At 42.1% G+C, this 21995-nt stretch overlaps 1 protein-coding gene and 1 long non-coding RNA gene across 3 annotated transcripts in view; one reads left to right on the top strand and one right to left on the bottom strand.

Moving 5' to 3' along the window:
• Nucleotides 1–15929, top strand: part of agap3 (ArfGAP with GTPase domain, ankyrin repeat and PH domain 3) — an 84217-nt gene extending 68288 nt beyond the window's left edge. For both annotated transcript variants that reach the window (XM_053612393.1, XM_053612306.1), the window contains exons 14-18: nt 1331–1485; nt 2006–2096; nt 2240–2462; nt 14599–14854; nt 15714–15929. In XM_053612393.1, the coding sequence (XP_053468368.1) occupies nt 1331–1485; nt 2006–2096; nt 2240–2462; nt 14599–14854; nt 15714–15929 (941 nt within the window). The remainder of the gene's footprint in view (nt 1–1330; nt 1486–2005; nt 2097–2239; nt 2463–14598; nt 14855–15713) is intronic.
• Nucleotides 9880–21631, bottom strand: LOC128600198 (uncharacterized). The gene is made up of 3 exons (XR_008384529.1): nt 21561–21631; nt 14561–15364; nt 9880–11039 (listed from the first exon to the last, which is right to left on the bottom strand). It is a non-coding gene; the product is annotated as an uncharacterized LOC128600198 (long non-coding RNA).
• Nucleotides 21632–21995: the final 364 nt, after the last annotated feature.

A 21995-nucleotide genomic window follows, 5' to 3' on the forward strand; every position in this document is an offset into this window, starting at 1 on the left:
GTTAATCATAATTAGCATCGACACAAGCATTGCCGTGGAATTTGAAGCCCTAGACAGCCTGGAAAGTAAACAATGAACCGCTGGTGGCCGGGCAGCGCTCCCTCAGTCCTTTAGTCCTTGATTTAGATACACACCTCCTGGCTTTTCATTGATCTGGAGCCTGGAGTCAAGTCCCGTGAATGAAATCAGATAATTGAAGATGGTGTAGAGCTAATTGGATTATTGTTTTCAGCTCGAGGCTGTGTAGCTTTGCCGAGAGAATAAGACGTGTTGTGTATAATCGTACATCTGTTGTTTGGCACGCCGGTTCTGATAGGAAAGCGATTAATGTGGGATTTCTGTAACAAGTAGTGTATATACGTTGCATGATTTATCTAAATGGGACATTTAATCAGTGTATGAAATGCTAATCTTGTTGTCATATTCTCTCTCTCTCTATAAATATATATATGTATATTTTTTTTTTCAGTTATGATGCAATGTAAGGGTATTTTTTTTAAGAATTGCTCTGATTTAAGACTATATTCAAAATATTGACCCAAGTAGCTAAATACCCCAAAATATTCCTGACGCTCATCCGATCATTATGAACGTGTTAAAGTCATCACGGCTGTAAAACGCTCATCAAGCAAATTATCGCTGAGCTGATGGTTTATTTCTCACCTCTCGCCTCTTGTTGCGTCGGCCGACGCGCGCCCCTTTGTCTCGCCTCATGTTTGTGATGTGGAAATTAGCACGACCCGAATGATTAACCCACATTAGATTCTAGTTAGGCGGGTTGCTCTGTAATGCGATTGGATGATAATGAGATAAAAGCTCTAATGGATATGTTTACCTTGTAAATGAGTCGATTTTTATTATGCTGATGTGCCACGGCTACTGGAATTGATGACGGGAACTCATGTTTGTCCTCTATTGCTGTCTTTTTAGGTTCGTGCCGGAGCTAAAATATGTGTTTTATCTCTCTCTATGTGTATCATTATGTCTGGAGAGGGGCAGAAGCAAAAACAGTGATGGTTGCTTGCTTACCTGTGGCAAATTGAACACCAATCTGGTGTTAATTCTGCTGATCTGAAATTCTGGTTTGTTTGGGTTTGTTGGGGAGAGTATGAAAGTATGCCCCTCCCACCCGGAGAGCACTAACAATTTCCTGTCTTGACTCCCGACTAGGAATAGCTGTGGCGTCGTTTGGAATTCAAACTCGCGACTATAGGGCGAACAATTATAATTATTATTTATTTGTTTTTTCGGTTTCTGGTTTTTTAAAAACCTGCTAATGCCTCCCCGGTGTTCTGCTCATCTTGAAATAAATGTGTCTTGTTGTTTTCAGAGCAAGAAGAGTCGTTTGAGTTCATCATTGTGTCACTGACTGGACAGATGTGGCATTTTGAGGCGTCAACGTATGAGGAGAGAGAGCTCTGGGTCCAAGCCATCGAGAGTCAGATATTTGCCAGTTTACAGTCTTGTGAAAGTAGCAAGAATAAGGTATGTCATAACCTAGCTTACATCTTGGATTCGCGTTAAGTGTGTCAAGTACTTAATATTCTAACATGTTTGAATGGTGTTCCTCAGGGCTCTCATGTGGGACCAATAAAGTCGGAAATTGCATCAAAACATGACAAAAGAATGTACTAACGCACTAGTTCTGGAGTTGTTTGTTTGTAAAAGTGTGTAAAAAGGATATTTTGATCACGTCATATACCATATTTTCAACAACTTATTCTTCCATGTGTGTATTTCTTCTCTCATCTTTCTGATCTTGCAGCGTGCATGTAAGTACAGGTGGTGCATTGAAGGGAAATCTGTTATTAAGACTGACAGGTCTCGTTTTCATCTTCATACCGAACGTCTCGTCTTGTCTTCTCTTCTCTCTCTCTCATTTGCACACACTCACTCTCTCGCGCTCTGTCTCTCTCTCTCTCTCTCTCACACACACACACACACACACACACACTTACACTCTTGTATTCTTTGTGATCTCTAACTTAATCTTCCTCCACTCAAGTCACGCTTAGGGAGCCAGAGTGATGCCATGACCATCCAGTCCATCAGGAACGTGAGAGGGAACAGTTTCTGTGTGGACTGCGACTCCCCCAGTGAGTACAGAACTTTGTGATGTGTGTGTATGCTATTTGACTCAACAGATATCAGTTTCTGCATTTTCAACATAGTGACTGTAGTAGAAGACGACGTGTTGCAGTGTGAACAGATTTTTTTGGGGTTTTTTTTTCTCATGTAGATCCAGACTGGGCGAGTTTGAACCTCGGCGCTCTGATCTGTATCGAGTGCTCGGGGATCCATCGGCACTTGGGCACTCACCTGTCACGTGTGCGCTCGCTGGACCTGGACGACTGGCCTGTGGAGCTCAGCATGGTGATGACGGCCATCGGAAACGCTATGGCCAACAGCGTGTGGGAGGGAGCGCTGGAGGGATATACCAAACCCGGAGCTGATAGCAGCAGGTACATTCCTACACGTACACATACATCTACACTTACTTCTACACGTACATCTACACGCACAGCTACAGGTACACTTACACGTCCACCTACACGTACACGTACATCTACATGTACACCTACACTTACAGCTACACATACACCTACACGTACAGCTACACTTACAGCTACACATACACCTACACTTACAGCTACACATACACGTACACCTACTCGTACAGCTACACTTACACCAACACGTACACCTACAGCTACACCTACACTTACACCTACACGTACACCTAAACATACACGTACACCTACACTTACACCTACACGTACACCTAAACATACACGTACACCTACACTTACACCTAAACATACAGGTACACCTAGAGCTACACTTACACCTAGACATATACTTACACGTACACATACACTTACACATACAGGTACACCTAGACATACACATACACCTACAGCTACACTTACACCTACACATACACCTAGACGTACACCTACACATACAGGTACACCTACACGTACAGCTACACTTACACATACACGTACACCTACTCGTACAGCTACACTTACACCAACACGTACACCTACACTTACACCTACAGCTACACATACACTTACACCTACACGTACACCTAAACATACACGTACACCTACACTTACACCTACACGTACACCTACACATACAGGTACACCTAGACATACACTTACACGTACAGCTACACTTACACCTACACATACACCTACACATACAGGTACACCTAGACATACACCTACAGCTACGCTTACACATACACCTAGATGTACACCTACACATACAGGTACAGCTACACTTACACCTACACATACAGGTACACCTACACGTACACCTACAGCTAAACTTATACATACACATACAGCTACACTTACACCTACACGTACACATACACCTACATGTACACCCACACTTACACCTACACACACTTACACCTACACGTACAGCTACAAGTACAACTACACTTACACGTACAGCTACACTTACACCTACATATATAGCTACACTTACACCTACACACACTTATACCTACAGGTACAGCTACACTTACACCTACATGTACACCTACACATACAGCTACACGTACACCTACACTTACAGCTACACGTACACCTACACCTACACATACAGCTACACTTACACCTACACACACTTATAAATACACGTACACCTACACATACACTTACATTTACACATACACATACAGCTACACTTACACCTACACATACAGTTACACTTACACCTATACCTACACATATATCTACACACTTATACCTACACGTACAGCTACACTTACACCTACACGTACACCTACACGTATAGCTATACATACATGTACAGCTACACCTATACGTACAGCTAAACTTACAGCTACACGTACACCTACACACACTTATACCTACACGTACACCTACACATACATCTACAGCTACACATACAGCTACACGTAAAGCTACACATACACCTACACTTACACCTACACATACACGTACACCTACACCTACACGTACAGCTACACATACACCTATAGCTACATGTACACCTACACCTACACGTACAGCTACACATACACTTACATCTACACATAGACGTACACCTACACACACTTATACCTACACCTACACATACACGTACACCTACACATACAGCTACACATACACCTATAGCTACATGTACACCTACAGCTACACGTACAGCTACACATACACTTACATCTACACATAGACGTACACCTACACTTACACCTACACACACTTATACCTACATGTACAGCTACACGTAAAGCTACACGTACACCTACACGTACAGCTACACATACACGTACACCTACACTTACAGCTACACGTACAGCTATACGTACATGTACAGCTACACGTACAGCTACACTTACACCTACATGTACAGCTACATGTAAAGCTACACGTACACCTACACGTACAGCTACACATACACGTACACCTACACTTACAACTACATGTACAGCTACACGTAAAGCTACACTTACACCTACACGTACAGCTACACATACACGTACACCTACACATACACCAACACGTACAGCTATACATACACCTATAGCTACATGTACACCTACAGCTACACTTACACCTGCACCTACAGCTACTCGTACAGCTACACATACACGTACACATACAGCTAGACTTACACCTGCACCTACACCTATATCTAGATCCAACTGTTATCTGTTTAGTGCTCTAAACACGAAATCTTTCTTTCTTGCCTTTGTTTCTTGTTACATGCTTGAGTATAGAATATAATGTAGTGTAATCAAAGCTAATCGCCTAATTTAAACCACAAATCTGCCCAGCACACCAAAAGCACACCTCTAATCTCAACCGGATGTCCCGTGAACCTTTCTGGATTTAGTTTTTTTTTCTTTAGTTTTTTCGGTTAAAAAAAAAAGTGTCTCCTATTCATATCTGTTTATACACTGTATGTGTGTGTGTATATATATAAATAAGTTCACTTTAGTACAGATTAGATATTATAACTGGTCTATGGATTTGAATTTATCATTGTCTGTGCGTGTGTGTGTGTTTAAACCGACATTATGAAAAGAGGTCAGCTCTTTCCCTGAGTCTCGGTCGGAGTAGCGGCGTCTGTGCAATAGATAGGACTCCCGGATGGCAGCCGAGCGCTTGCTCCTGACTGGATGAAGGATTATTGATGCTGATATCCCGCTCTCACACTCCAGTCGGCAGCACTCGCTGGCGGCCGGGCAGCGGGAGTGTTTTTCACTGTCAGGGAACTCTGACGGCTCACACACACACACACACACACTCCGTCAGAAATGAAAATCTGATTAACGTCGTAACTGATTTTCCTGAGCCACAGCAGCGTTGCTGTTACATGGTGTGTAATCAATGCTTTTTCCTCTCTGGGGTTGTAAACAGTCATGTTAATGTGCTCATATGTATAGGGGATCTTGGGAATACGTGCTTCCCTCAAGTGTGGTCTATCTATACAGAGCTGCATCAAGTGAGGAAAATAAACAACGATGCTTAGCGGAGTTACTTTTACGGCTCGGCTCAAAGTCCTGTATTTACAGTTGTGCCCAAATGTTTGCACACCCCTTGCAGAATTCTGCAAATCTTAATACTGTTAACAAGATAAGATAGATCATAAAAATCCCATGTTGTTGTTTATTTAGTTCGGTCCTGAAGAAGCTATATCACATAGCAGATGTTTACATATAGTCCACAAGACAAGATAATAGCTGAATTTATAAAAAATGACCCCGTTCAAAAGTTTACACACCCTTGATTCTTAATACTGTGTGTCGTTACCTGGATGATCTGTTTATTATAATAATAATAAACCTTAGTTTATAAAGCGCCTTTAAAAGCAGCTTCTCAAAGCGCTGTACATAAAATAAGCAGTACACAGAAAAATAAAACATAAAAGTTAATAACAACAATGTTAGGAATAATAATAATAGTAATAATAAAAGATGATTTGTGAGAGTTGTTCACGAGTCCCTTGTTTGTCCTGAGTAGTTAAACTGCCCACTGTTCTTCAGAAAAATCCTCCAGGTCCTGCACATTCTTTGCTTTTCCAGCATCTTCTGCATATTTGAGCCCTTTCCAACAGTGGTTATATGAGGTTGAGGTCCATCTTTTCACACCGAGGACGACTGAGGGACTCGTACACGACTATTACACAAGGTGCAAACGTTCACTGATGCTCAAGAAGGCATCACCGTACATTAAGAGCCAGGGGAGTGTAAACTTTTGAACAGGATGATCAGTGTAAATTGTTATCATTTTGTTTAGATCCTTTTATTTAGTAGTATCCTTAGTATCCTTCATTTAGTACTGGCCTTCAGACACTAAATAAGATAGTTACATGTCTCCCAGAAGACAAAATACTCTCAATTTACACCAATCGTGCTGTTCAAAAGTTTACACCCCCCTGGCTCTTAATGTATCGTGTTACTATATATCTGATGGTAAAGACGTGGATTTCACCGGCGATGATATTAAAATAATACCCGATTCGAATTTCAGTACACTCACGTAAGACAGGTTTTTATTTAGCGTGCTTAGCAGTTAATGCTCGCAATACTCTAACGAGGGTGTAGAGTACTAGAGCAGAGTCGCCATGGTGCCGGGGCCTAACGTAATTAATTAGAACGATTATTTTGATGAATAGAACCAATCAATCGTACAGATCTTCGGGTCGTCCTTTAACCAGATTGATGGATTTATGATTTACTCAGTGCGTGTCATAAATTAGGCTGTGCTCATAAATCTTGCACCAGGGCCAGAGATAGACAGGGAGAGAGAGAGATAGAGTGTCTGTGTGTGTGTGTGAGAGAGAGAGACAGAGAGTGTGTATATTGAGCTTTAATAGAACATGTGTTAAATTAGCAGTTGGCAGATGTGTGTTTTTCGAGGCAGGTCTAATTGCCTTGCACCTGTGCGTGGAAATGTTGAGAGGGGTCTGTGCAACAGATTCTCTCTCTCTCTCTCTCTCTCTCATTCTCTCTCTCATTCACTCACTCCAAAAATGGCTGCATTCTACAATCAATTTCCTTTCATATATCTTTTTCCTTTTTTTTCTTTCTTTCTTTTGCGCACTCCCATTAAGACACTTCGGGAAGCACCTTTGTCTCCATCACTCCATCTCCTCCAACCCCCTCCCCCGTGTCCCGGAGGTCCAGGCAGTCGTGGAGAGCTATCGCTCATCAGTGCGCTCTTCACTGTCTCTCTCTCTCTCTCACACACACACACACACACACACACACACACACACACACACACACACACCTTGACGCCCTTTGGCCAGTACAGGCAATAGTTCTGATAAGGAGAGCACTTTGTTTCTGAAATAATTTGCCCGGCATGTCGCCCCCACAGGGCAGCGGCGGTAATAAAAATGAAGCACGCCACTAAGTTTACCCCTCCCCGTATGCTATACCATTTCACCCCTTTCACTGTACACCTGCTGGGCTTCAAGACCTCCGCGCTGAGCCCCTGCTTTCTATTTTAAGTGGTTTCGATCACTACTTAGGATCCCTCCAGAGTGCGCGTCTTTAAATCAGACGTTCTGAACATTTCCAGCTTTTACCCGTTTATAACTTTTTATCCATTTATAGTAACATTTCTTATTGTTCCAACTGTCTCTTTTATAATTCATAATATTTCAATTTATTTTTAGATTTTATATTATTTTCTTCCTTCTGTCGTTTATTATTATTATTATTATTATTAGTTATTATTATTATAGGTCCAAGCAAAGGTGATGGAACCCTATTGTAATTGTCAAGACTATTATTATTATGTTTCTTTCTTTATATTACAAAATATTATTCTACACATTTGAAATACTTTTCACAAAAGAAATACTGAACTGAGAAGGTCCGTAGAATTTATCGGACAGTTAAAAGGGTCTCTGGCTACAAAAAAGTTTGTGCGCCCCTTCTTTAAAACACCTGACCCACATTTACACCAGTCTGAGAGCCAAATATTAATGAGCCGTACATCCCATAAAACGAATATCAGTCGTGGACGATTCAAGAACTTTTGGTGCCCCGAAAACAGTTATTAGTTCCAATTAATCAGCACTTTGGTGCTAGAATTAGACCGGGACTCAGCTGTGTAAAGGTCCCGAAAGCTGTGAGATTAGACACTGTCTCTGAGCGGTGGAACTCCACCAGGAGAAGAGCTATTTGTTTGCAGCTCATGTCTTCGACGGTGTCAGTGGGGCGGGGTGGGGGGCGGTTGGCATAGCTATCTTTGCCTCGAGCCTTCGCCACACATAGACTAATTACTTCGATTAACGTTTGATTAATTAATATTGAGAAACAAGGTGCAGCAAGTACCGCTAAAATCTCACAAGGCAGCTTATAAGTGCTAGAGACTGTAACTGATTATTAATGATTAATTATGAGTGTTGTACCTAATGGCTACCGGCATCTCCTCATAGATAGATATAGACGCATGATGTGGTTTAACTGAGAGAGGAATGATCGAAAAACTATTTATGTTTACCTCTAGTTTACTATAGTGTTGTTCAAGTATTATATTAACATCCTCGTTCTAACGCGTTATCGTTTCTAACAATTGTTTTAGGAGTTTCTCGGGAACATGTCAGGGATGTATGTCTTTTTTCTTTCTTTCTTTAAACTTCAACAACTGTTTATAGCTGCTATAACGTAAGTGATAACTTGAACTAGCTTGTCTCAAGGACCTTACATAACATTTAAAAGTAACTTTAAACAGTTAAACCAGCACTTATGTTCCTTTACGTAATATCGACATCGTGAAAAATGACATCACGGTACACTTTTCCAAGATATTGTCTATACATGTATAACATTAAAAAAATGTTTTTTTTTTTTTTTTAATTCCAAACAAATTTTTTCTCCTTCAATAATAATATAAAATAAAACCCATCTGTCATGTATCGTACAAATGTCATGATTATGATTTTGATATTATAATCAAGCAATCACTTCTCTTTCCCTGTGTGCTACATGGATTGACCTCCCCTTTAACTTTGTATTTCCGTTGCAATTTAAGATGGCCCCTCACTGCTGTATGAGCTGTATGGCACAACCCTGCCTCTCCAGGCCACTTGGCACCTCTGAACCTGGCTGAATAGCTCCCTCTCCCCGAGTGTGCACTTCATGGGGAGCGAGGGCAGCATGAGGAGGAGGAGGAGGGAGATGGCAGAGGGTTTGTGTTTGTGTGCCGCTGAGTAATTATCCTTGTTTGTCCTGCTGTATTGAGGTGCGCTCATGTGTCACTGACTCGCCAGGCAAATCATTCCACTTGATGAGGTGCAGGGCTTTCTGGGACTTCCTTACAAGAGCCAAGTCCTCACCCCGTCCTCACCCTTCCTCCTTCTTCTTTATTTATCCTTATTTTAAAAATAAATAAATAAATAAAACTTCTTTTTTATTTCTGCATAATTTAGTTGAAATACGGGGGTCATTAAGTAATTTATTATGCTAAGGATTTGCGGGTGGGGTGGGGGGAATAAAATCTTTTTCCATGTTACTGTTTAGATTATTAAGAATTTAATTTCTTTTTTTTTCCCCCTGTATATGCCTGCGCTGTAATCCATGACGCAGGCCGTAATACACAAAGTTCCTGTTCTGATGAACATGATGAATACGTTTTCCCTGTGAAACACTTTCTCTGTCCCCCAAGCAACCCCACGTTTCAGAGCAAGCATGTGTGCCAGGCTGTGTGTGTGTGTGTGTTTCTGAAGGGGGTAGCCATGGGCCTGATTTCCTGAATATAACCCCCCGAAACCCCATGGAGAGTGTCCTCTCAGTCTCATCACTCTTTCTTTTTTTTTTTCCCCAACCCTCCTCTTTTTCTCTCCAGCCCTCCCTCCCTCCCTCCCTCCCTCCTCTCTTTCGCTCCCTCTGTCTCTCTTTTGACATGCTAAAGCTGCTCGTTTTTATTTTTCCTTCCTCCTGCCGAGAGGAAGCGTCCTTTTCAAGGCTTCTCGGCTTTCTCCCACAGCCCCTCGCGCCGGCCGGGTACTTGTTTGCTTTCGCGGCGCCGTCTCAAACAGGAGGCAGAGGCGGGATCTCTTCTTCGTTGCCCTTCTCCCTTCATTCCGCAGGAATTAATACAGCCGAGCAGATTGTCCGCAGTCTTGACGGTTTAAACAGAAATGGAGGTGTTAGAGGCTCTTGGTGCTGTAGATGCCAAAAAAAGCCAGTGTATATATACGTTCACTTTAATAGGAACACCTGTACCCCTGCTTACATGAATCACGGCTCGACACGTTGATGCTTTTCTGCTCATCACGGCTGTACAGAGTGGTTATTTGCATTATCGTAGCATTCTCCTCTAACCTCTCTTTCATCAGCAAGGTGATTCTGGATGTTTTTTGTCTTCCGCACCATTCTTTGTCAACATTTCAGACCCTTGTGCATGATTGGCTGACTGGGTAATTGCCTGAAATGGCAGGTGCTTCTGTTACAGTAGACATCGGGTGTACGCCCAGAAAAAAAAAAGGTTTACTTATTTTAATTTTGTACTTAAAAAATTTCAGAAGGAAAAAGCATCTTGACTTGTCCTGTACTCATGCAAATTGTGTCCAATCAAATGGTCTTGAGAACGTATTAGCCCCGCCCCTGCGTTTTCCGGCATGGTTATTCACTTTCTCTGCTGAATGATGGTTGTGCGTGCGTGTGTGTGTGCTCATTCCTCCTCCAAAATAGTCATCTTGTCTCAAACATGTACAACCGTTGCGCCTAATCGGTCCAAAATAAAAATCCGTCCCACTCGCTCCCTGACGTCCAGAATCAGATCCTGACTCTAACGTTATTTCAAGAGCACTTTGATGTTAAATTTGATCGCACGACTCTATTCGAGCCTCTCGCTAGCGCCGCAGACTCTAAAGCAGACTCCTAGGACAATTTTGCGGTTCCGCTTGAGTGCACGTGTGTGGACCCCCTTCATCTCCGTCCCAAACCGCAGAACGGGAGAACGTCCGGGGCCCCTTTCTGTCGCTTCTTCTCTTTTACAGTCTCCAGCCTTTTCACTGCCGCCGTATGTTTTCTGTGTGCGAGCGAAAGAAGAGAAAGATAACAATGGGGTGGGTCTCTCTCAGCACCTCTTCAAAAGAAAAACAAGCTTTGAAAGACTGACTGCTGAGGAGGGGGGGGTGGGGGGGATAGCACAGCACTCTCTCTCTCTCTCTCTCACACACACACACCATTGAAGAGCAATTCACTCTGGCCGCAGTCTATTCACGGGCTTTGTGCCTTGTTCTGGGTAAAGAGCGGACGGGGACTTTAAGGGGAACGCAGTTAAAGCCGTGGCCTTTTTAATTAGCTCACTCCTTTGTTGTGCTACTGACTTTCACAGAGTGCTTGGATACAGGAAATTGCGTACAGTGTGGCAACAAAAACATGTTTGCATACTTAAAACCTTTCCTTTGTTTTTGTTTTTTTGTTTACCCCGAACGACTCCTTTAATATTTAAATCTTCACGTTGTTGAAGGTTTGAAGTGGGATATTGAATGTGACCTGTTTGAAGTGGGATACTGTGCTCTAGAAAAGCTCAAACCCGGTGATCTGTTAGTTGAAGTCTTGTGTGGCATTGTACATTTGTTTCGTTTAAAAAAATAATAATAATTTCACACTTTTTTTTTTGCATGTTGTTATGGTTTTAGAATATAAAAGTAAATAGCAGCGTAAACATGGGAAATGGTCTTGGCGGTTCTACAAAGCGCTTTACACTGGTTCTCATTCACCCATTCATACACATACACACACACTCACACACCAATGGTAGCAGAGCTGCCATGCACGGCGCTAGCTTGCCATCGGGAGCAACTTGGCGTCATGTGGGCCGGGAATCGAACCGCCAACCCTACGATTACTGGATAACCCGCTCTACCACTTGCGGCATGCTGTTATAGACCTTCCTGTGGTGGAAAACCTTAAAGTTACAGCATTACCATCTGACTGTTGGAAAGACGCTGACACTGGAGACTCCTTCCGTAAATGTTCAATAGACGTCTCGGACGGAAAACTTCACCGTGGTCAACAGTTATAAAAACAGGTTTATAATATAAACGTGTGCTTTACCTTGCAGCCAGAACCACTGTTTGATCAGGTTTGAGAACTCGCAGCGCTGAGGTGTAATAAAACTGAATATGCAAAGGAAATTGATATGTTGTGACGGGAAAGCTGAAGAAGTGAACTTCAGGCACGTGAAAATGTGATGACTGAGGATAAATTATGAAATTAAATGTTTTTAAAGTTTTTAAAGAGGCTTTATGAATGTTCTTGGGTACAAATCTAGGTTATCCAGGTGAGTGCAAAAAAAAAAACCCACCATATTGCTACATAGTTTAACGTATAAAATATATTTCCTATAGCGAATTCCTGTGGATCTTGCTCGCTTTTCTAGTCCAACTCTCATGCCTCGTCTCTCGTCTCTATGACATGATATGATATTCTTTTTTTTTTTCCCTCCCACTCCCTCCCATCCCTCCCTCTGGTCTAGCTCTGGCAGCTGACATATCAGCCTGTTCCCCAGTGCTGGCTGATTTGGAGTCTACTCTTATCTTATTGTCCAGGAGATAATAAGGGGGCTTTTCCCCATTTAGACGCCATTGTGCCTCCAATCAGCGCTGCTGTAATTAACATGTGATGTGCAGGCTCACCATTTGGCTCGTTGCAGTCACCTCGGAAAGAGGTGGCACTGTATTCCTAACACCTAATTAGTCGTAGAATTAGCAAGCGTTAAAGGGAGAAGTCGTCCTCTCGCCACACGCTGTGGGAAGGATGGGGTAATACAGTAAATTAAAAATCCCGTTGCACTTGGAGCCAAAACCTCATCTCTTACACCGTTTGTTGTTTATCAGACATATGGATGTGGTTATACTCAATGTAAAAAGGAGACTCGTGGGACTTGCGAATCTCATCCCTTTCCTCTCTGTCGTTCACTTATCCGAGTCAAACAACAAGCCCTTTCTGGTCGCCTTATCGCCCGGCGCATGAGGTTGAGGGGTCACTACTGCACTGAGCATGCTCGGAAATAGCCGCCTATCGATTTGGATTTTCATGAATGGGGTGTTAGATGAAGAGCGCTAGATAGAAGTGTGAAGCCTGAGTACCGTCTTGAGCCCCATTCTACCGTCAGTGTCTCCCTTCTCTCTCTCTTTTCTTTGGCCCTTCAATCTGGCTGGCTTTGATCCCCCTGAGCCTTGAAGGTCCGGTGTAGATTGGGGAGTCCTTTGTGGGGATGTGCCGAGCAAGAGTGACAGCGGTGACAGCAGTGATAAAAACATGTCCCCCCCCTCCTTCCTGTATTGTCCAGCACAGACATGCTGTTCACAATGTGTAACCTTTCGATAGGCGACCAGGCGTTAACCCTCACAGTGCTGAAGTCGTCCAGATCAGCGCAGGCTCACGTGGTGGACACCATAGACTCGGGGTCCGGAATCAAAGTAAAAATTTGTCAAATAAAGGTCTCTCGAGTCGTCAAACCAGGCGAGTCGCAGAATTGCTGACCCTTTCACGCTACACGAATTAAGTCATTTGCGATCAGTTACTTGGTGGACATGGTACTGCACATACTACACGAGGCACATAATCCCCATGATCCCCGAAAGCTCTAGTATCGTGCGTCACCATATTGCACAGAAACCAGAAAGAAAATCTGAGGGAATATTGATTGAGAAGATGCAAGAGGCTTTGCTGCACCGAACAACCATTTTGGGAAGGACATGCCAAATATTTTCATACAGAAACACGTTTATTGTTTACATTTTGCCCTTGCGCTCCAACACAAACAGATGAATGATCAATTGGATTCAGGGATCTGCTGCGCGCGACCGCAGATCGAGTTGAGTTCCTCTCAGACTCTCATTGGCCGCTTCTCAGCGGTGATCTTGCAACTCGCAGAGGGGTTCACGCGATGCTATTTAACACAGAGTGCCTGGAAATGTTTCTGACTTTAAGGAGGCCTCAAACTGGTGTGAAATATGGTATTTAAGCACAAGAGCCATTTGGAAAAGAAGATATCGAAAGCATTGTGTTGTGGTCCAAAAAGTGTTTGATTTGGCGTAGCTCAAAACGTTGAAACTGTAGGGAGCGATGTTTAAAACACAGCATGGCGTTGAACTGCGTACAAGCCTTTGTGCAGTAATTTACTGGCAAGCTGTCGGGTGATTAAAAACAACGCGCTTGTCATCTTTTTAGTGTGGCCCTATTAACACAGATTCAATGCCAAATGATTCCAAATGAAATATGTTCCTGCTTACTGTGCGTGCTGTGTAGCGGTGACAGCGACCCTCGGTCAAAATGCTAAAAAATCTGCCGATGATATAAAGTGCTTGTAGGTTCGTTTGCTGTAAACGACGAGAGCGTGCACTGAAAGAAAATGGAGCATGACACGAAACTGTACATCTCTCTCTTTGGTGGAATGAAACCCTTTAGGTTTGGCACAAATAAAACATCTTGCAGGACATTCTCACACATCTAACTCGCTGAACCTACGTGCACGCTAGCAAACAAAAAAGCAAGCGTTCATTCTCCAAATCTCAAAAAACAATTGTCTCAACATACCTCTTCTTTTTCTATCTGCCCCCCCCCCCCCAATTCAGGGAGGAGAAGGAACGCTGGATCAGGGCGAAGTACGAGCAGAAGCTGTTCCTTGTGGGCCTGCCGCAGTCGGACGTGCCCCTGGGGCAGCAGCTCCTGCGGGCCGTGGTGGAGGACGACTTGAGGATGGTGGTGCTGCTGCTGGCTCACGGCACGAAGGATGAGGTGAACGAGACTTACGGCGACGGGGACGGCCGCACAGCGCTGCACCTCTCCTGCGCCATGGCCAATGTGGTCATCACACAGCTGCTAATCTGGGTAAGAGCTATGTAATAAAGATTAAAATCCAATAAATAAAAAAAGTCGCCAGCTAGTATGTTTGGGACTGGCTAAAAGTTTATGTGTTTATATATTATTTAAGTTTATATTTCCAGCCATTTCTATAATTGGATACACTCTGTAATCGTACACTAATATTTTTTTTTCCAGTTAGACCTAACGTCCTTGTTAGATGAGGCATTAATATACACGTGTGATCTATCTGCCAGCCAGAACTACTGTATCATAGAAAACCAGCATAGAAAGTATAGACACTCAACACATTTTGATTATAACAATAATTAAACTAAGATGTCAGTCCAAGCCAAATCATAGGCTTCGAAGACGAGGTTGTTCTTTGAGTCCACGTGTCTCCAGCTGTTTCGCAGACCTTTTGTGCATTAAACTGATACTGTGCCAGTGTGAACAGCTGAACTGGCATGGAGAGTCTGCGATGCGATACCGTGATGCTTTTTGGGGAGACTCGGCCCTCTGTAGCTCTGATTGTGACTGAAAGAAAGAAAGAACAGAAATAAAATTTGAGCCTTACAACCTAATAATTAAATGTAGTCCAGCAGGCACTTAAGTTCCCAAAGCATAGAGCGAGGTTGTTAATGTTAAGGTTAATTAAGGTCCACAGCTCTTTTATTATCCAATTAAGCAGACTAAAGCTACACACGGATGTTTAATGTACTGCTGTATCGGGTATCGTTACAAACTGCAGTAACGATCTGCCGTTTGTACATCATAGATTTCTCATTTCTGTAGCAAGAGCAGGTTTTGATTCGTTGATTTATTTTCATATTTGTTATGTAAAAATCACCCTGTTCGTCTTATTACATGCTTGTCCTGTGTACAGTATGGTGTGGATGTGAAGAGTCGCGACGCCCGCGGTCAGACGCCACTGTTCTTTGCCCGGCGAGCAGGAAGTCAGGAATGCGTCGACATCCTCGTCCAACACGGCTGCCCTTCGGATTCCGGTGGCACGTCACCACCGACCGCTGTGCGGCACAACCCCAACGCCAACAACAACAACGGACAGTGCGAGATCAACCGAAGCATTAGCATCATGTAGATCCCAAACGCCGTGGTGTAAAGCCTTCAGTGTCCCAGTGCCATGATACTGTGACTTCCTTCCCTGCCTTTAGCCATTTCCACATGAACGCCACTGTTTGTCGTGTCGCCCTCCGCGTAAAAATCTTCCTGTTGTTCCATCGTGTCGAGTCGGTGTGTAAATGAGAACGTGCCAGGTTAACCCCCCAAAAAACTCTTGATATATTATATGGATGCGCTGCACTATAACACCATTAACTCAATGTGTAAAGCCATTAAAGGGTTAGGCCTAGGGTAAGTCATTTTTAGAAATATTTCCGTTCGGATTTCAAAAACATCCATACTAATAATTTTTGGTTCAGATTTTAAAGACGGCGGGGGAAAGAAGAAAAAAAAAAGCCTGTATACTGATTACGGGAAGACGCGAACCTGTTGTATTGTAGATTTTAACAAGGTGCAGGTCATCGGACGAAATTTTCCGTCTTGCGCGTCCGATCTCGTCGAAGAATTTTCTCCGCGTTCATCAAAGCAGTTAGCCGCCTAAGAATACCTCTTCAGTCGAGGCTGAAGGACATGATTACCCCGAGCTGAGAATAATACGTCGTTATCAGGGCTTTGTGAGATGGATTCGTGAAGTGGTCTTCTGACTGTTTGACACTGGGGTCTACATACACGTTATATATATATCTCAAATGAAAGATCTGTTAGGTGACCTGCGTTTGCTGTGAACTTGTGTGCGTGCTTAGAGAATGCTCATTTACCTCCTCCATACTTGATTATGCATTGACGAGGACATTTTCCATTTTGTACTGATATAGAATAACAGCATTCGGGACGGTACGACAGATTACGTACAGAGTTGTGTATATAGTAGCTTATATTTCCTTCTGACTGCCTCATCCTACCATTTAGGTGCTAAAAGATTAGCAAAAAAAACAACAAAAAAAAAACAACAACGCTTGACCAACGTCGTTGCCTCTCTAGTGACTCTTAAAAGGATGTAAGCTATTGCTGGTAAGGATACTAGCATGGCTTTTGAGTTCCTGATTAGCCATGCTAACTTTTCTCGTCAAATGTTATTCTTTTTTGAAATTCTTTTTATCTTAAAACACCACTTAGATTCATCTCAAGTCATGCTAATGAGCTATGAGGGAAGGAAATAGCAAAGCAGGATGCTTTCGAATCTGATCTGTTTACGAAATCGGACAATAAATCATGTTAATATTTCTTTTCTTTTCTGTTTTTTTTTTTAAATACCATGCAGTATTTTACGTTTGCAGAACATTTGTTTATTAGCTGCTCCAATCATATCTGAACAGTCTGTTGAAAGAGAATTCTGTTAATCATTTAATAGAGATGCAAAAACAGTAAATACATTTTTTTTAATGACTTATTCCTCTTTTGTGAACAATTAGGCAGCTTCATGTTGATTCGAATCAATGAAATTGTACATCTGCAAAGGTGCCGACATTTACAGCTTTGGACCCCTTGCTACCAATTTCCTTCCCAAATACATCTCGGGGGCAGGGGGGGGGTTGAGAAAACACTGTAGTGACCTGAAACCAACCACTGGAAAAAGAAACCACGTTTTTCATCTTCTTCTCAGTTCACTGTGGTGTGCGGGCATTTCACTTTTTATCAATCCTCACCTGGTATGACCATTATATCCACTCCATAATGCCCCGTTACCCTGTACCCATTTTTGTGAAATATCCTAAAACAGAAATGGTTCTGTACATCATAGATGCCGTCTCTACTTTACTTTCCCTTTGTCGTGTTCGCCATAGCCAAAGTTTTTGTGGAAAGTGATCTTTGACTGTTATTAAACTAGCCCTAAAAACCCGCCACTCGCAGATTTGCTCTTTCCGACCTTGTTCCAAAACTAGCCCAATTTGGTCTAAAAAAAAAAATGCAAACCTCGCAACACCGCAGGCATTTCACTCAACGCAAAAGGAACATTTCAAAGTTATGTACGCATTTACTTCTGGTAGCGCGTACATAACTTTGATGTGTAAATTCAGAAGCCTCTGTCATGTGAGGCAATAGAAAGTGGGTGGGGCTACAGGCTCTTTTGTTGATTAAAAAATAATAATAATAATAATAATAATAATAGTAAAAACTGGAGAAGCTGCTTGTAAGCATCATCACACCAAACCTTTGCCTTATTGTTTTCTTAAAGAAGGGGGAGAGAGGGTTCCGTGGTAAAATCTGCTAGCATTTTCTTGCTAGCGATGTTGGCACCTCTGCATCTGAACTTCATTCTTATATTTTACCCCCAATCAAGTATTGAATTATTATGACAAGGGAAAAAATGCAGCTTGTCTTCATTTCTTGGCCTGGATAATAATTCCAAAATCAAGTCGTCTGTGTATTTGATTGGTTCTACTGTGTGCTAAATGGCTCGAGAGCTGGTGCGCCAATGAAATGCCTCTGAATGGACTAAACTTGCAGAAGTACCTGTGCACTTCTCTCTCTCTTTTTTTTTCTTTCCCCAAGAGAGCATTTTAGCCCTCTTTCAGTTTACTTTGTTTTTTTTTCCCCCAGTACCATGCATTGGTCTCAATGTGCCTGTCATCACATTGCCTGACCATCAAAGGTACTTTTTTTGTGTATAATGATGTACATTTGACATATTTATAAAAAGATGCCGGATGTAAATATTGTTTTGTTTTTTGTCGCTTTTATTAAACGGTTTGTTCTTTTTTTTCTTTTTCTTCTCTCTTCAATTTTTCCATTGTTTTTACATAATGAAGTGACTTCATGAGTGTGTGCTCGGATGCTTGGCTGACTATTGACATAATAAACACTCGAATAAAATGATTTATACCATAGCACCGAGTGTTGTTCTTTCATTAATCAGTTTGTTCATTATGGTAAAAAAAAAAAAAAAAAGAAAAGAAAAAAAAGATGGGTAATAGTTAATCACAATGCGGAGAGCACGTGGTATATACGAGTTCCCTCCCTCTTTTCCTGCATATGCGTATCCACTTTTGTGTTAGTTCCGTCTAGTGTGTATTCCCGTGTCGTTTCCAGGGTTTTGGATTCACTACGATCCTGACCAGGATAAAGTGCTTACTGAAGATGTATAAACGAATAAAGTAATCTTATTTCCTACCCTGTTCGTGATTTATTTCTTAACCTCATCCTTGGCATCCTTCTTGTTTAATTTTAGCCAGCTCCTTTCTTTTCCCTCTCGACTTCCCTCGTCAGAAATCTAAGTGTCTCACCTTCTCCCTGCTGTTTGCCTTCACCTATCTCTCTTTCAGTCTCTTCTCACAATCTCTGCCTGCTGTGCTCTCTGCATCCCTCTTCTCTCGCTCCCTCTCGCTTTCTCCTCCGCCACCCCCCCTTGCGTTAATTTGCTTGAGAATGCATTAGCCGTAATGAGAGCCGAAGGCCGAGGGAATCCTCCAGGGTTCCATTAATCATTGCTCCTCAGACAGCCAACCTTGATTACAAGTGGCAAGAAATTCATTAGAGCCGCGCCTCTGACAACTTTTATCTCCGCCACTGGATCTGACTCATTAGGCAGCCAAATTAAGGCTATGATGGCCCTGATGAAATTCATCGCTTGTTTATCTTGTGCGATTCGATGCATCTGCCCATATTTTCAGGCTCGTGGGCGTCCTCCGCACACATACCTCCCCCACCACCACCACCACCACATTCCATCCCAGACACTCCACGGGATTCAGGCCTCCTTTGATGACTACTCTGATCCTACTGCCTGGAAGAACCTGCTTCTGCTCTGAGGAATACCTTGGCATTGAGGATGATACAATGGTAGAAACCCAGGATTGTGCAGAAGGTAGCATTGCTCCAATCCAGAATGATTACGTTACTTTCTGTGTGGAGTTGGGCATCTTCTGCCTGTGGGTTTCTTCTGGGTTCTCTGGTTTCCTCCCAGCAGGTGGATTGGCTAAGGTAAATTCCTCTTAGAAGTGAATGAGTGTGTGTGGTGCCCTGCAATCCAGGGTGTATTCCCTCACATCCTGTGTTCCCGTGATAGCCTCCAGATCCACCATTGCCCTAGTCATAGAATGGTATTACCAAAACACACACAGGTTCCTTCTTAGATTTTTTTTTTCTATTCCCTCCCATTGTGTTAAAGGGAACAGAGCTGGAACAACCATCCAGCGGCGGTTCCTTCCTCGTGCCCCGGTATTCCCGGGATAATCTCCGGATCCACCACAAACCTGACCAGCAAGCACTTGATTCATCTCGATGCATCTTTTCATTTTCTGAACAACATATTCATAGGGACACTGTTTAGTTCGTTCATTCAGTGACGGTCATTCCAACTCCGCACAATTGGAAAAGGAAAGCTCTGAAGGAACCTCTGTATTTTGGTAATAGCATCCTATCACTAACAACGGCAGAACTGTAATTATACAATCAACCTACTTGTGCTAATTATCCCGCTCATAAAAGCTGACTTGAAATTAAATGAGATGAACCCAAAGGGAGGTTTTCCTTTATTTTTCCACAGCTATTTGAAAATGTTCTTACCTGTGAACTCCACAGGGGCACAACATTTAATATAGCACACTGAGTCTAATTGCAGTCAAGTTTGTTGGGAATCTCTCTTGAATACGTGATCAACTCACTGGTCACGGAAATGTTTTGTTGCACAAATTTAGCAGACGAAGTAAGTGATTGCGCTTCACTGTTTTTATATACGTCATATCAGGAACCGAGAGTAAGTTATTAGCATGATGTTGCATCGAGCTCTTCACTAAAAAGCTCTCATTATATTTCTTACGTTGTCATCCCTGTAACAGAAGACTTTTTCCAAAATGATCCGGGCGATTCCATGACTTGGCTCCCATTTAGCTCAAACACTTAAAAAGGAAAACATTTTTCAACATTTCATATATATATATATATATATATATATATATATATATATATATATATAAATTTAAATAACCTATAATGACCAACTTGTGGAAATTGTGGAGATTTGCAGATTAACGCAAAGAACTGTACAATTTTGAGAATTTTACGTTTTCCAGGATAAATTTTAGATATAATGGGCTGGGAAAGGCAAAAAAAAAAAAAAAAAAAAAGAAAAAACCTAATGTTTTCCAATTGTTGTAGATTTTGTAGGTTTTATTAATGTTGTAAGTTACTTACCTGAAACATGCACACAGGTTGTTGTGAAGGACACTTTACTTGTGTTTAAAATGTCTTTGACCTTTACGCACACATTTGCAAACGTAATAGCACCCTAATTACTGAATCACCCACATAGCAGACTTGGACTTGGAAGTAAACTTGAACCTCAGCTGACTGCTGAATGCTAATATTATCGTGATAATTACCGCTAGTTTTTAGTTAAAAGTTCGCCTAAAGCACGATAACTCAGTCTGTACACTGTACTCTGACGTGTTTAAGAGCTATGGGCTGTGCTTTCACGTCTTGGTGTTAAAATTTGTCCTCGCCATTAGCGCTTAGCTAAAGGCTTCCTCACGAACACGGCTAGCTGCTAATGGCTAAGCAGAGGGTCTGTCAGAAAAGGCGATAATTAGCCTTCGCATTTTGTGTCCAAATTTAAGAAAGTTGACGAAATATATTTAGGGGAAAGGGTCTCATTACTTCAGTAATGCTTTAAAAAATAATAATAATAATAAATAAATTAAAAAACGCCTACATTTTAGGTCTTATATCCCACGAAGCCGTTGAGGTAGGTGAGGATGGGGTCAGTTGTAACCTGTGTTGCCAGTTGTTTACAAAGGAACGTAGATAGAACATGCTCAAAACGTCTAGAAGTTACCATATGACGCAATAGCCTAATTTGCATAACTGCAATCGTTTGCCTATCAAAACGTTTCACATGACGAAGTTTTATCAGAATACGAAATAAGTAATGAATTAAATGACTTGTGCGCATGCTGTAGTTGATACTGTTTCCACCCTGAAGTGGATAATGTTCCGAAAACAGAACGTCCCGAACACGTTTTATTCCTCTTATAACAACAGTGAATTGGCAACTATCACTTATTTCATTTTTTTAATTTACTAATGAACATCTCATTCTTACTGTAACATTTAACATTATGAGACAAACTATTATTTGTTATCACTT

Source organism: Ictalurus furcatus, chromosome 1, assembly GCF_023375685.1.
Source record: "Ictalurus furcatus strain D&B chromosome 1, Billie_1.0, whole genome shotgun sequence".
Lineage (NCBI taxonomy): Eukaryota > Metazoa > Chordata > Actinopteri > Siluriformes > Ictaluridae > Ictalurus > Ictalurus furcatus.